The 11,370-nt window shown below is 37.0% G+C and overlaps 1 protein-coding gene across 1 annotated transcript in view; it reads left to right on the top strand.

Annotated features, from left to right (window-relative positions):
• Positions 1 to 9,903, top strand: part of LOC111149041 (general transcription factor IIE subunit 1) — a 40,032-nt gene extending 30,129 nt beyond the window's left edge. The window contains exons 4-5 of the mRNA XM_022505937.1: positions 3,749 to 3,987; positions 8,121 to 9,903. Coding sequence (XP_022361645.1) covers positions 3,749 to 3,987; positions 8,121 to 8,548 — 667 coding nt within the window. The 3' untranslated portion in view covers positions 8,549 to 9,903. The remainder of the gene's footprint in view (positions 1 to 3,748; positions 3,988 to 8,120) is intronic.
• The last annotated feature ends 1,467 nt before the right edge of the window (positions 9,904 to 11,370 follow it).

Here is an 11,370-nt window from a genome sequence, read left to right as displayed (position 1 = left end):
TGATTTTCTGTTTCTAGAGTTGCTGTTCTTCTCTTCGCTCTCCCGTTTGATCTGTAGGTGTCTGCAATCTTTAGATAAGCTATCTAGCTGATCTCCTGCTACCTGAAGTAGTCTCAGCCTGCTACTTCTCCGTCATCTTGACTCCTCCCTGCCTCTTTGTTTTGTTGACTGCTTCCTTTGCTATGCAGAAGCTTTTGATCTTGATGAAGTCCCACAAGTTCATTTTTGCTTTTGTTTCCTTTTCCTTTGGAGACATGTCTTGAAAGAAGTTGCTGGGGCCGATATCGAAGAAGTTACTGCCTATGTTCTCTTCTAGGATATTGATAGATTCCTGGCTCACGTTAGGTTTTTCATCCATTTCGAGTTTATCTTTGTGTATGGTGTAAGGGAATGGTTGAATTTCATTCTTCTATACATAGCTGTCCAATTTTCCCAATACCATTTATTGAAGAGACTGTTTTTTTTTTTCCCCCACTGGATATTTTTTCCTGCTTTGTCAAAGATTATTTGACCATAGAGTTGAGGGTTGTTATCTGGATTATCTTTTTAAAAAGTTCTTCCAAATTTAAAGATTTTTGCGGGGGCATCTGGGTGGTCAGTCAGTTGAGCATCTAACTCTTGATTTCAGCTCAGGTGGCGATCTCGGGGTAATGGGATCGAGCCCTGTGTCCACCTCTGTGCTCAGTGGGGAGTCTGCTTGGGATTCTCTGTTTCCTTCTCCTTCTCCCCTCCCCCATCTAAAATAAGTAAACAAATCTTAAAAAAACTTTTTTTTGTTTGACTTGGGGTGAAATCCCTCCTGCTTCAAACTGGAGTAAAACTGTTCTTGAGTTTCCATAATGGAGTACTGAAAACAAAGACTTTTAAAAGTAATCCCATGTTAATATTTATTTTATTTTATTTTATTTTATTTTATTTATTTTTTTTTTTAAGATTTTATTTATTTATTTGTCAGAGAGAGAGAGGGAGAGCGAGCGAGCACAGGCAGACAGAATGGCAGGCAGAGGCAGAGGGAGAAGCAGGCTCCCTGATGAGCAAGGAGCCCGATGTGGGACTCGATCCCAGGACGCTGGGATCATGACCTGAGCCGAAGGCAGCTGCTTAACCAACTGAGCCACCCAGGCGTCCCTTAATATTTATTTTAAATGTCCTGTTCTTTTTCTTTGCTCTTCTTGTTCTCTACTCAAGTACTGAATACTTGTTGACCTTCAGAAGATAGTTTTCAGATTTAATGCTAAAGATAGAGCATAGGTGAAAACTGTGTGTTCTAGGTTATATAGAGAGAAAAACAGTAGCTTCAGAAAGAGTGAGGAAATCATTTAAGAGTCTGGATGAAGGAGAGAAAGATAAGGACAGATGTAGTTGGCCAGGTCAGAGCTAGAGAAACATTGAGTGGGTGTAGAGAGACAGAAAAGGCATAAGGCTAGCTCAGGGAGACACATTTGGGGCAGACAGGCTCAATGCAGCAAGATAAGGATGCTGACTGAGGATGGAAGAGACACGAAAAGGAGTCAGGGAAACTGGGTAAGAAAGGAGAGGGTCAGAATGTTGACTGAGCACAGAAACAAACACAGATCAGGTTGAGAGAGAAAGGAAGAGAAAGAAAAGTGAATGCTCAGGGGAGATCTGAATTCAAAAAGCTAACTTATACCAAAGCAAACAGTAAGATTCTAGTGAAGGCAGTGACACAGCCTTTTAGAAGATAACATGGAACAGGATAGACACAGAAAGTGACTAGGAACAGATAGGGATTAAATTGAAACAGACACAGTAATAGGGCAAAAAGTAACATTAGATGATTGTAGAAAGAAAGAAGAGGTAGAGAGAAACCAGTTATTTGCATCTGTAATATAAGACTTTTAAAATATAATGTGCAAATAGATAGATGGGATATGGAGAGATGCCTAGTAGGCCTAGGCTCAGAATGGGAGAATAAATAACTGGTACAAAAGCTATGTGACAGAATGGTTTACAAAGCAGCCCTGGGTACTGCTAGAGGCAGGAGTTGACATGATACAAAAGCTATGGGAAAGAATGGTTTACAAAGCAGCTCTAGTACCACTAGAGGCATGGATCATTGTAGTTTGGATGACTGGAAAGAGCACTTTTTTTTTTTTTTTTTTTTTTTGTTAATAATAGAAGTGAGAGTGGGCTTGTAAATATCCAGAGGAAGAACAGGAGAGATAGGATAAGCCCATGATTACTGCCAGAGGATGACCAGACACAGTTCTCAGGGAGAGATGTAATGGGCCCGTCAGATACATGGACAGAGATGTACCTCAGAGAAACCTCAACCAAGCATGAGACCAAAAACTCAAGTAGATACAGTGGGCCCAGGAAGAAATGAAGAGCAATGGAGTAAGCAGAGATGAAGTAGGACCAAAGAAAAGGGAAAATAGTGAATGGTTTCTGAGAGAGTGGAGTTGGACAGGGAATAAAGCCAAATGAGTATTTATTCATTAGGCACAATGAGACAGGTCTCCACGCAGAAGATAGTCTAGGATCCATGGAAGAGATTCAGAGAAAAATGGAAGAGAAGTAAAAAAGTGGGCCAAGAGAGTTAGTAGATACTTAAAGGAATATAACAAAAGGTATCAAGAGCGGGCACTAAGTAAGCAGATAGTTCATGAAACATGGAGATAGTTTATGGGATAAAACATAGAGATCAAGGGAGAGTTATACATAGAAGTTCATGTAGAGAACACATCAGAAGCAGGTACAGAAAGACAAGGCCTTCAGCTCAGGGTATGAATCCAGGTCCTGGGATGGAGCGGCATGGTGGGCTTCCTGCTCAGCCAGAGACTGCTTCCCGCCCCCCTCCCCGACTTGTGCTTGCTCTCTCTCTCTCTCTTTCTAGTGCACTGTCTTCTCTCTTAAATAAATAATAAAATCTTAAAAAAAAAGAATGAAGAACAGATTGAAAGTGAAACAAGCAGATAAGACACAGAACTGCCAAAAGACTGAAAACCTGACTTAACTAACAGAGATGAGGAAACATAAGTAACTAGGGAAAGATAAGGAATGATCAGGCCTGGAACAGGCAAGTAGATCATGGGTGGTAGAGATATAAAGCAAAGCAAAATAGACTGAAAAATAGATCATGGTTACTGCAGGGTGGAAATAATGGTTGGGGACAGATACCAGGGTCAGCGTAGGTACAGAAATGGGACGATACAACTCAGTAAAAAAGAGATTAATTATGCATAATGATGTACCTTATTTGGTGAATAGCAGGAGGGAAACATTAATTTTAAGTTGAGGCCTGGTTTTGTAGAATACTTTTTTAGCTTCTCAGCACACAAAGAGAAAAAAGCACACAGAACCACTCTGAATCCTTTGGTTGAGATGAGAGAGGTTTTTAAAAAGGTAATGTGTTTTGTTTGTTTGGGGTTTTTTTGTTTTTAAACAGAATACTCATGAAAGGTGTGACTGAGAGATTTTTGCCAGCTATTGTCTTTAAGTGGATTATGTCACCTTTATTATTCTCCCCTCTTAAGTAGATTTATTGAGACATCTTAAATTATGAAACCTCATTCATTTATATACGTGCCAGTGGACCCAGTGTTTGAGGAACTTAAATACAAATATGATACCCTTTGTTATAAGCGATTTCTCAGAATTGCTAAAGCGTGTGTATATGATTGCTAGATAGCATTTATTTCTTCAGTAACCACCTCCCCAGTTGTGCTTCTTTTCCAACACCAAGACTTTACTTTTTCTTCTTGCCCTCTTCTCATCTTTTTTATAGCAAGGACCGGGTAGCAACTACTGCAGGAGCTGCTGGCCTGCCAGGTGGGCACCACCGGGAAGCATGGGCCACCAAAGGTCCCTCCTATGAGGACCTATACACTCAGAATGTTGTCATTAACATGGATGACCAAGAAGATCATCGAGCCTCACTGGAGGGGAAATCTGCCAAAGAGAGACCCATTTGGCTGAGAGAGAGCACTGTCCAAGGAGCATATAGTTCTGAAGAGATGAAGGAAGGTAAGAGTAGAAGTCATTAAAATTAATATATTTTGGGTTCAGTGGAAAATTAGTGGGCAATTCTTAGTTTTATTGGTAATTCATTATATCTGTTTTACAAAACAGTTGTGTTATGCCAGGAAGTAAGAAATTAATAAGCATTAAAACTAACCAATATATACTTGTATTATCCTTCATAATAATAATAATATAATAATTAATATAATATAAATAAATATAATAAATATAATATAAATAAATATAATAAATATAATAATATAATAATAAGTAAATTTTAAATCTCCATTTTTAGAATTAAGAAATTACCATTTCTTTGTCTTAATTTCATGGAAAAGTCCTATTATGTTCAAAGTGGCCAAATTCACCTCTTCTTTGTTCTTCTGTTACCCTAACTTATATTCCTTTTTATTTCTCTGAATTGGGAACCAAAACTATATACAGTCCAAACTTGTTTATATTGTCTCCTCATAAATACCAATTGTGTTTGTGCTACCTAAAATATATAAAAAGGAGCCACCTGGTTAAAGGATTAAGGATTCTTATCATCTAAGAAAATTGACAGAACTCCATATTAGAAGATTTTAGAACTCTCAGTGATCCCCAAAGACTTAAGAATTACATAGTAACCAGCAGTTTGAGCACTGCAGCAATTTACTTTTTAAACCTGTAAAGTTACTGGATTCAAAGACTTGGGTGGTGATGTATGGGACTAAAAAAGTAGAAAATGTGAGGCTCAGACTGGACAAAGATTGCTCGGAAACTGGGAAGCAGAGATGAAAGGGAGTTAGTACTTCTGGTTAGGTTTTGTCGGCAGTAGAATCTACATGGCCTTACACCCAGGTTAGGTATCATTTCTAAGACATCACCTGAGTATGGTTCTTTAATCCCTGAAACTGAAAGCTACCTGTTTTTTTTGGTATTTCTCCTAACCTCTTCCCCCTTTATATTAGCATTTCTTTAACTATGTATCCTAAGAATTAAGTAGTAGTATGGAGTTGGGTAGTGATAATAAAATCAGATAATGCCTCTAGTAGGATTCATTTTGGTGTTTTGATTTCAATCACAATCAGAAAAAAAATTTTCTTTGGCAGTCATACTTTACCCACCCTCCTTAGCACTGAAAAGCTTGGCTATGATGTTTAGTTATATTTGATTCAAATTGTTTTACTTTATATAGGAGTGATAGTGTCAACTATTTAGTAGGCTTGTTTTCCCCAACTTGGCTTCTTGCCTATTCTTAAAGCTACCAAACCTTTTCTTTGAACTTAGAAACAGAATTGAATTAAATGAAACCATTGTTAGCCCATGTCATATGCAGTTATGCTTATAAGCTTAACATTCAATGTTTACAATTCCTAGAATGATAGAATTTGAATCATAAGGGCCCTTAAAAAGTTATCAAGTCTACCCAATTCTGATTTGTGAATATTTTCTTTCTGTATAAAATAGGATAGTATACTCTCATGTCTAAATTTGTATTAAGTTTTATGATAGAATAGGCTCTAGTGAATATGTGAAGAGAGTCTTGTTTGTCCTACACTTAATTTTCCTCAGACTTCAAGTTATTTTAATATTTTTAGAATTTTACAGACCTTAATCATGTGCTCATTACTATACTGAAAGCATAGTGATCTATTCTAATTCTCTTTCCTTCTACTTTTCTTACAAATAGTCCTCTTTCCTGAAGTCACCTACATCTACATTTTTTGGTTTTATTTAAATTGTCTTTGTCTGGACCTTCTCCAACCATAATATACTTTACTTTAGATCTAGTAACCAGAACAATATATGTTTATGCATGGATCCATCATAAATGATTTGAGTTTTACTTAAAATGTCCTTCTGGTTTTTATCTGATACTTTGTTACTTTGGGTCAAGAAGCAATATTTTAAGACCAACAACTTTGGAAACCATGTATGGGGATTTTTAAAGATCCTTCCTTGCCCTGTATCAGATAACTTGGACCAGGTCTTTCAATGTGTTTTAGATTGTTTTTCTATAGGCAGATTTTCTTACCCTTGCTAGTATAGAAATAAATCCGCCAGTTTTCTGCCCACTCTCAGCTCTTCCTGTGTTTTTTTTTTTTTTTTTCCATCAGCTTGGCCTTATTTAAGCATCCAGAATTGTTTAGCATCACCAGTGAACTTGACAGTTTCCCATTATGTATGTCTTTTTTGTAACTTATAACTTAAGACTGTTCCTAGAGCTAGTGTTTCTACTTTACCATCCAGATATTTGCTCATTTATCCTCATTTTTTGTTGTCTGTCTTCATCTGTAACAGAGCAGTTCCTTTTTTCCCCAAACCTCTCAAGACCTTTGTCATAAATCTTTTAGATATGATGATTTAGTTTACAGAACTAAATTGTGTTTCCCCTAATTTTATGTTTACTTAAAACATTAATCAAACTATTATGTTGATAATATTAAGCTTTTTGGAAAATTCTTATAGGAGTGATGATTGCCTTAGAGACAATTCCTTTTTTTTCCCCCTGTTGCAATACTGCATTGGCAGTAAGGACTCTTGGAAGGAGCCTCAGTCTTTAGCAGTGTTTTAAAGTAGTAAAGTTTGATTTTAATTCTCATTTTTACATCCGTGTTATCAAAAGCCTATATTCTCTGACTAGAATTTTTAACTTCTTAATTCCTGTTTCCTTTCTGTCTCTTAAGCTGCCCAATCTCATATCTCAGGAGTTCTATACTTTCTAAATTGTGCAGGGTTACACTAATCCATTCTAATATGTGAATGAGAAGATGCTCTCACTTCATTCATGGCTGGAATTGGTAATTTCTGAGCCTTTTCTTGGTGACGATGTTGATGATAGATAACACTAAGCTAAGTGCCAGGCTCATTCTAAACACTTCACAGATATTCACTTAATCCCCACAATTATCCAGTGACGTATGTACTCATTTTTCCCCCTTTTTGTACTTGAGAAAATTGAAGCAGAAAAATGAAGTAACCTAGCCAGAATCATAGTTAATAGGTGTTAGAATCAGGATTTGAATCAAGGAGTTAGGTTCCAAACAACATTTTTAATCCTTTTATATGTTTTAAGTAGCAGTATATTTGGTACTCAGAATACAGAATATAAGTGTTTTTCTTAAATTTTCATCTGTAATTTTTCAGGTGTGATATATACGCAAAATGATAGGAGGTGTGCGGTGAGAGAACCTTCATTCCTGATACTAGATTCCTTTTTATAAAGAGTTCAAAGTATGCGTAGTTTGTTTCAGGAAAATAAAATTGCATTTATTCACTCATGTATTCATTTGGTGCCTAATAAGTGGTAGGCACTATTTTGGGTACTTGGGATATATCATTGAATAAAAAAGAGAAATATCTGCTTGTGGAGAACGTACCTCTTGGGAAAGGAGGTAACAGAGACTGTAGACAAGAATTATTATGTTAGAAAGTAAGTGCTATGGGGAAAAAAATAGAGCATTGGGAGTATAGGGTGGGGTGAATTATAAGAAGGTGACATTTGAATAAAAACATAAAGGATGTGAGAGAGTTAGCTATGCAACATAGAGGAAAAATATCCCAGGTAGAGGAAACAGGGAGTACAAAGGCCTTAAGGTCGGAGTGAATGTTATATATATAGGGAATACCATGGGGCTACTGTCACTAGAGAAGAATAAGCAAAGGGAAAGAGCAGAGGTAGGTAAGAGCATGTGAGCAGGAGGGGTCCCAAATATTATAGGACTCTCTAAGCCATTGTAAAGCTTTTGGCTTTTACTTGAAGCAAGATGAGGAGCCATGTTTTGATTTCCCGTTTTACCAGCTATAGTACTTGGTCCTTCTTAGACATAATTACATATGTTCTTGTCCAGAGCTCTGTAAGGTAGATGTTCTTATCACTCCTTTTTACAGGAAAAGGTACTGAAATTCACAGACTAAAAACTTGACCAAAGCAGTACAGCTTACATCTGAAGGGACCCAGATTCAAATTCAGGCTTTTTTATTCTTAAAACACATGTATTTAAACCATGCTACTTAAGTTCCAGTTTGTGAGAAATGTTTTTAATATGTTATGGACAGTTCCTTAAAAACTGGAACTAGTGAAGTCTTATTAGTTATAAAAAATGCCTTTTCTACATAAGGAAATTGACATTCTGGTTTTTTCTTTCCAGGTGGTATAGATATAGATGCATTTCAGGAGCGTGAGGAGGGCCGTGCAGGGCCAGATGATAATGAAGAGGTCATGCGAGCACTACTCATTCATGAGAAGAAGACCCCCTCAGCCACAGCAGGCTCAGTGGGGGCAGCTGCTCCCGTGACCACTGCCAATGGCAGTGACTCAGAAAGTGAGACCAGTGAGTCAGATGATGACTCCCCACCTCGACCAGCAGCTGTGGCATCGCATCATCGGGACGAGGATGAGGAGGAGGACGATGAGTTTGAGGAAGTAGCAGATGATCCCATTGTTATGGTGGCTGGCCGTCCATTCTCCTACAGTGAAGTGAGCCAGCGGCCAGAGCTGGTGGCCCAGATGACACCAGAGGAGAAGGAAGCATACATAGCAATGGGACAACGCATGTTTGAGGACCTTTTTGAGTGAGCTTTCCCTACCTTTTCTTCCTTTCTCTAATGCTCATTTCAAAAAGAAATTTCTTACCGTTGAAGGAAAGTGTTTAAGTGGCATTCTGCCCTTCTCAAAGTAAAGCAGCTAAACAGTAATGGGAGAGAAGGTTTGATTTTTTTATGCCAGAAGCTTCCCCACAGGTAGGTTGGCTATATAAGCATTTCCTTCTCTGCTGTTACTACAGTATTAATATCTTACTGTATTTCATGTTTACCCTAATCTTTTTTCTTTTTGAGACCCATTTTTCTCCCTTCTGAAATGAGTGCAGGAGATCTGTGAGGTAAATTCTTCCCATCTGCCTGTAGAAGCCCACTATGATCACTAATTCACTGATCACATCCTTTTAAAAATCTGTTCTGACCAAGCATTCTAAACAAGTCCCAGTATTGCTGCCAAGCAGCTTGGCAACAGACAAATTATTGATGAGAGACAAAAAAAATCTTAAAACTGCATATTGCCACATGGTTGAGGATTGGAGTCAATATGTGAGGGGAGGAAGAGTGATAAGTGTGCCTAAATCTCTTGATTAATATCTAAACCAAAATTTATGTCTTTCGAACTGACTTGACGGACAGTCTGTTGTTTTGCTTAATGCGCTTTGGTTTGGATGTTGGATGGTAGAAAACAAAGTATACTTGGTAAACCCTTATGAAAAAATTAGGAAAAAAACATGGATATAGGAACAAGGAGTTTCTACAGGGTTGAAGAGTGGAGAGCATTGGGAACAGTGCCTTTTAGAATTGCCTGAGTTTGTGCTGATTCGTAAATCCTTTATGGAAAGCTAAGACTGGTCCCTTTCCTTCTCCTGTCTTCTACAGTGTTAGAAATTGTCTAATGAGGCCATTCCAGCAGAAATCAGCATATAACAATTGATGACTTCTCTCTTTTCTCTCAACATCATTGAAGTCCTTCTTTGTCTCTCTTTTTGATTCTTGTCAGACATGGTGTTTTAGAGTGCATCCAGTACATTGTTGAACATTGTAACCTCAAGGAACATAGTTTATTTTTGGTTCTGATCTGTAGCATGGTATTATCCCCTAAAGCAGAACTTTAAAAATAAAGAACTTTCATGCAAGGGGCTATAGCAATTGTATTTTTTGTAATATTTTTTCCTTGCATTGTCATTTTTAAGTATTTATCATTTTATAGTACATGTGTGAAGATAGATTTTAGAGTATCTGAGCCTTGTATGAAGTGATTGTTTCATTTACCTAGGCTGTATTCATGACTGAATATTGGCAATAAATCTATTTTATACTGACTGAAATTTGTTAATTTCTAGGTCTGTAACATCTTGGAGCATAATTAAAATGAATACTCTTCCCATTAAAGCAATGTTTCAGACTTCTTTCTCCTAATAGTCATGTTTCAAATAACAGATGCAGTTGTTACATGGTGTAAATTTTCTCTGGCAATAAGCTGTCTTAAGACTTTATGTATGTATCTTGTTTGTATGGGCCTATTCAACTTCTAAACATTGTTTTTAAACTTTCATAGTTCTAGAAAGAACTCATTTAAATAAAACATGAATCAGGTGTTTAAAAACATAGTTTCAGGGGCACCTGGATGGCTAGGTCAGTTAAGCTTCTGACTCTTGATTTCACCTTGGGTCATGATCTCAGGGTCATGGGATTGAGCCCTACATTGGGCTCTGCACTCAGTGGGGAGTCTGCTCAGGATTCCCTCTCTCCCTCTGCCCCTCCCCCTGCTTGCTTGCTCACTCTCTCAAATAAGTAATCCTAAAAAAGAAAAAAAAATGTAGTTGTAAGAGAACTCTAAGCTCTTTATTTTAGTCAATAAATGTTTCTGGATATTTTTTCTGGAGTCTGACAACTTGCATGTTCTACTTCCTAGAGCTACTGTTCTAGTTTTTCTTTTTCTGTTATCTACCAGCTTCTCAGAGAATCATATAAACTAGTTAAATATTTCTTTCCTCTCTGCGGTTTGTGTCTTGCCCGATTCCTACACTGAAATGGCTTTCTCCAGTCATAAGTGTCCTATGTAACAAACCTTTACTCCTCAGTCTTTTTGGCTGTTTTTCAGTTTTTGATGCTATCAATCCATGCTTTCTCCTTGAAACATTTTCATTTGGTATCCTAGCCATTACGCTGTCTTGGTTCTCCTTACTTATTTGGCTATTCCTTCTCAGTCTTCAGGCTTTATTTCTTCCTCTGCTGTACATATGAGCATACCTCAAGGCATGGTTTGTTCTCTGTGTGTGTGTGTGTGTGTGTGTGTATGTGTATGGAATTTGTGCTACAGAAGAATGTCGTGAGTGAAGATACAAGTATGGATAAGTATTTATTGCAACACTGTTTGAAATGGGATATAGATACATGGATGTTCTAAATATGTATTGATCAGGAATTAAACTATGTTTCCATGTAGTCCTGTAGCTATTAAAAAGAATATATTGATGGGAAAAGATATCCATTATGTGTTAAGTATAGAAGGATTGTTTTTCCACGTGTGTGTGTAAAGAAGAAAGTTTCTAATAGTACTTACTATGTGTCTTTACATATATTGACTCATTTAATCCTGTATAAGCAAACCTGTGAGGTAGATATTTGTATTTAAAGATATATATAATTAGAGATGACAATTACAGTCTTAATGTGTTGTAATGGAAAAGATACTCCCATTTTAGAAAAAGGATCCAATAGATATTTAAAGAAGTGCATGTAGAAAATGTGCAGTAGCATTAAAGAAATAGGGTAATAAAAGCAAACTTTTTATATTAATACTAGGACTTGTAGATGTGACTTAGGTACTTTTAAAAAATCCTGGGTTCATCATTT

Source organism: Enhydra lutris, unplaced genomic scaffold (assembly GCF_002288905.1).
Source record: "Enhydra lutris kenyoni isolate GAN:26980312 unplaced genomic scaffold, ASM228890v2 scaffoldscaffold2, whole genome shotgun sequence".
In the NCBI taxonomy this organism is placed as follows: Eukaryota; Metazoa; Chordata; class Mammalia; order Carnivora; family Mustelidae; genus Enhydra; species Enhydra lutris.
Note: the sequence above shows the minus strand (reverse complement) of the source record. Positions and strands in the feature narration are given on the sequence as shown.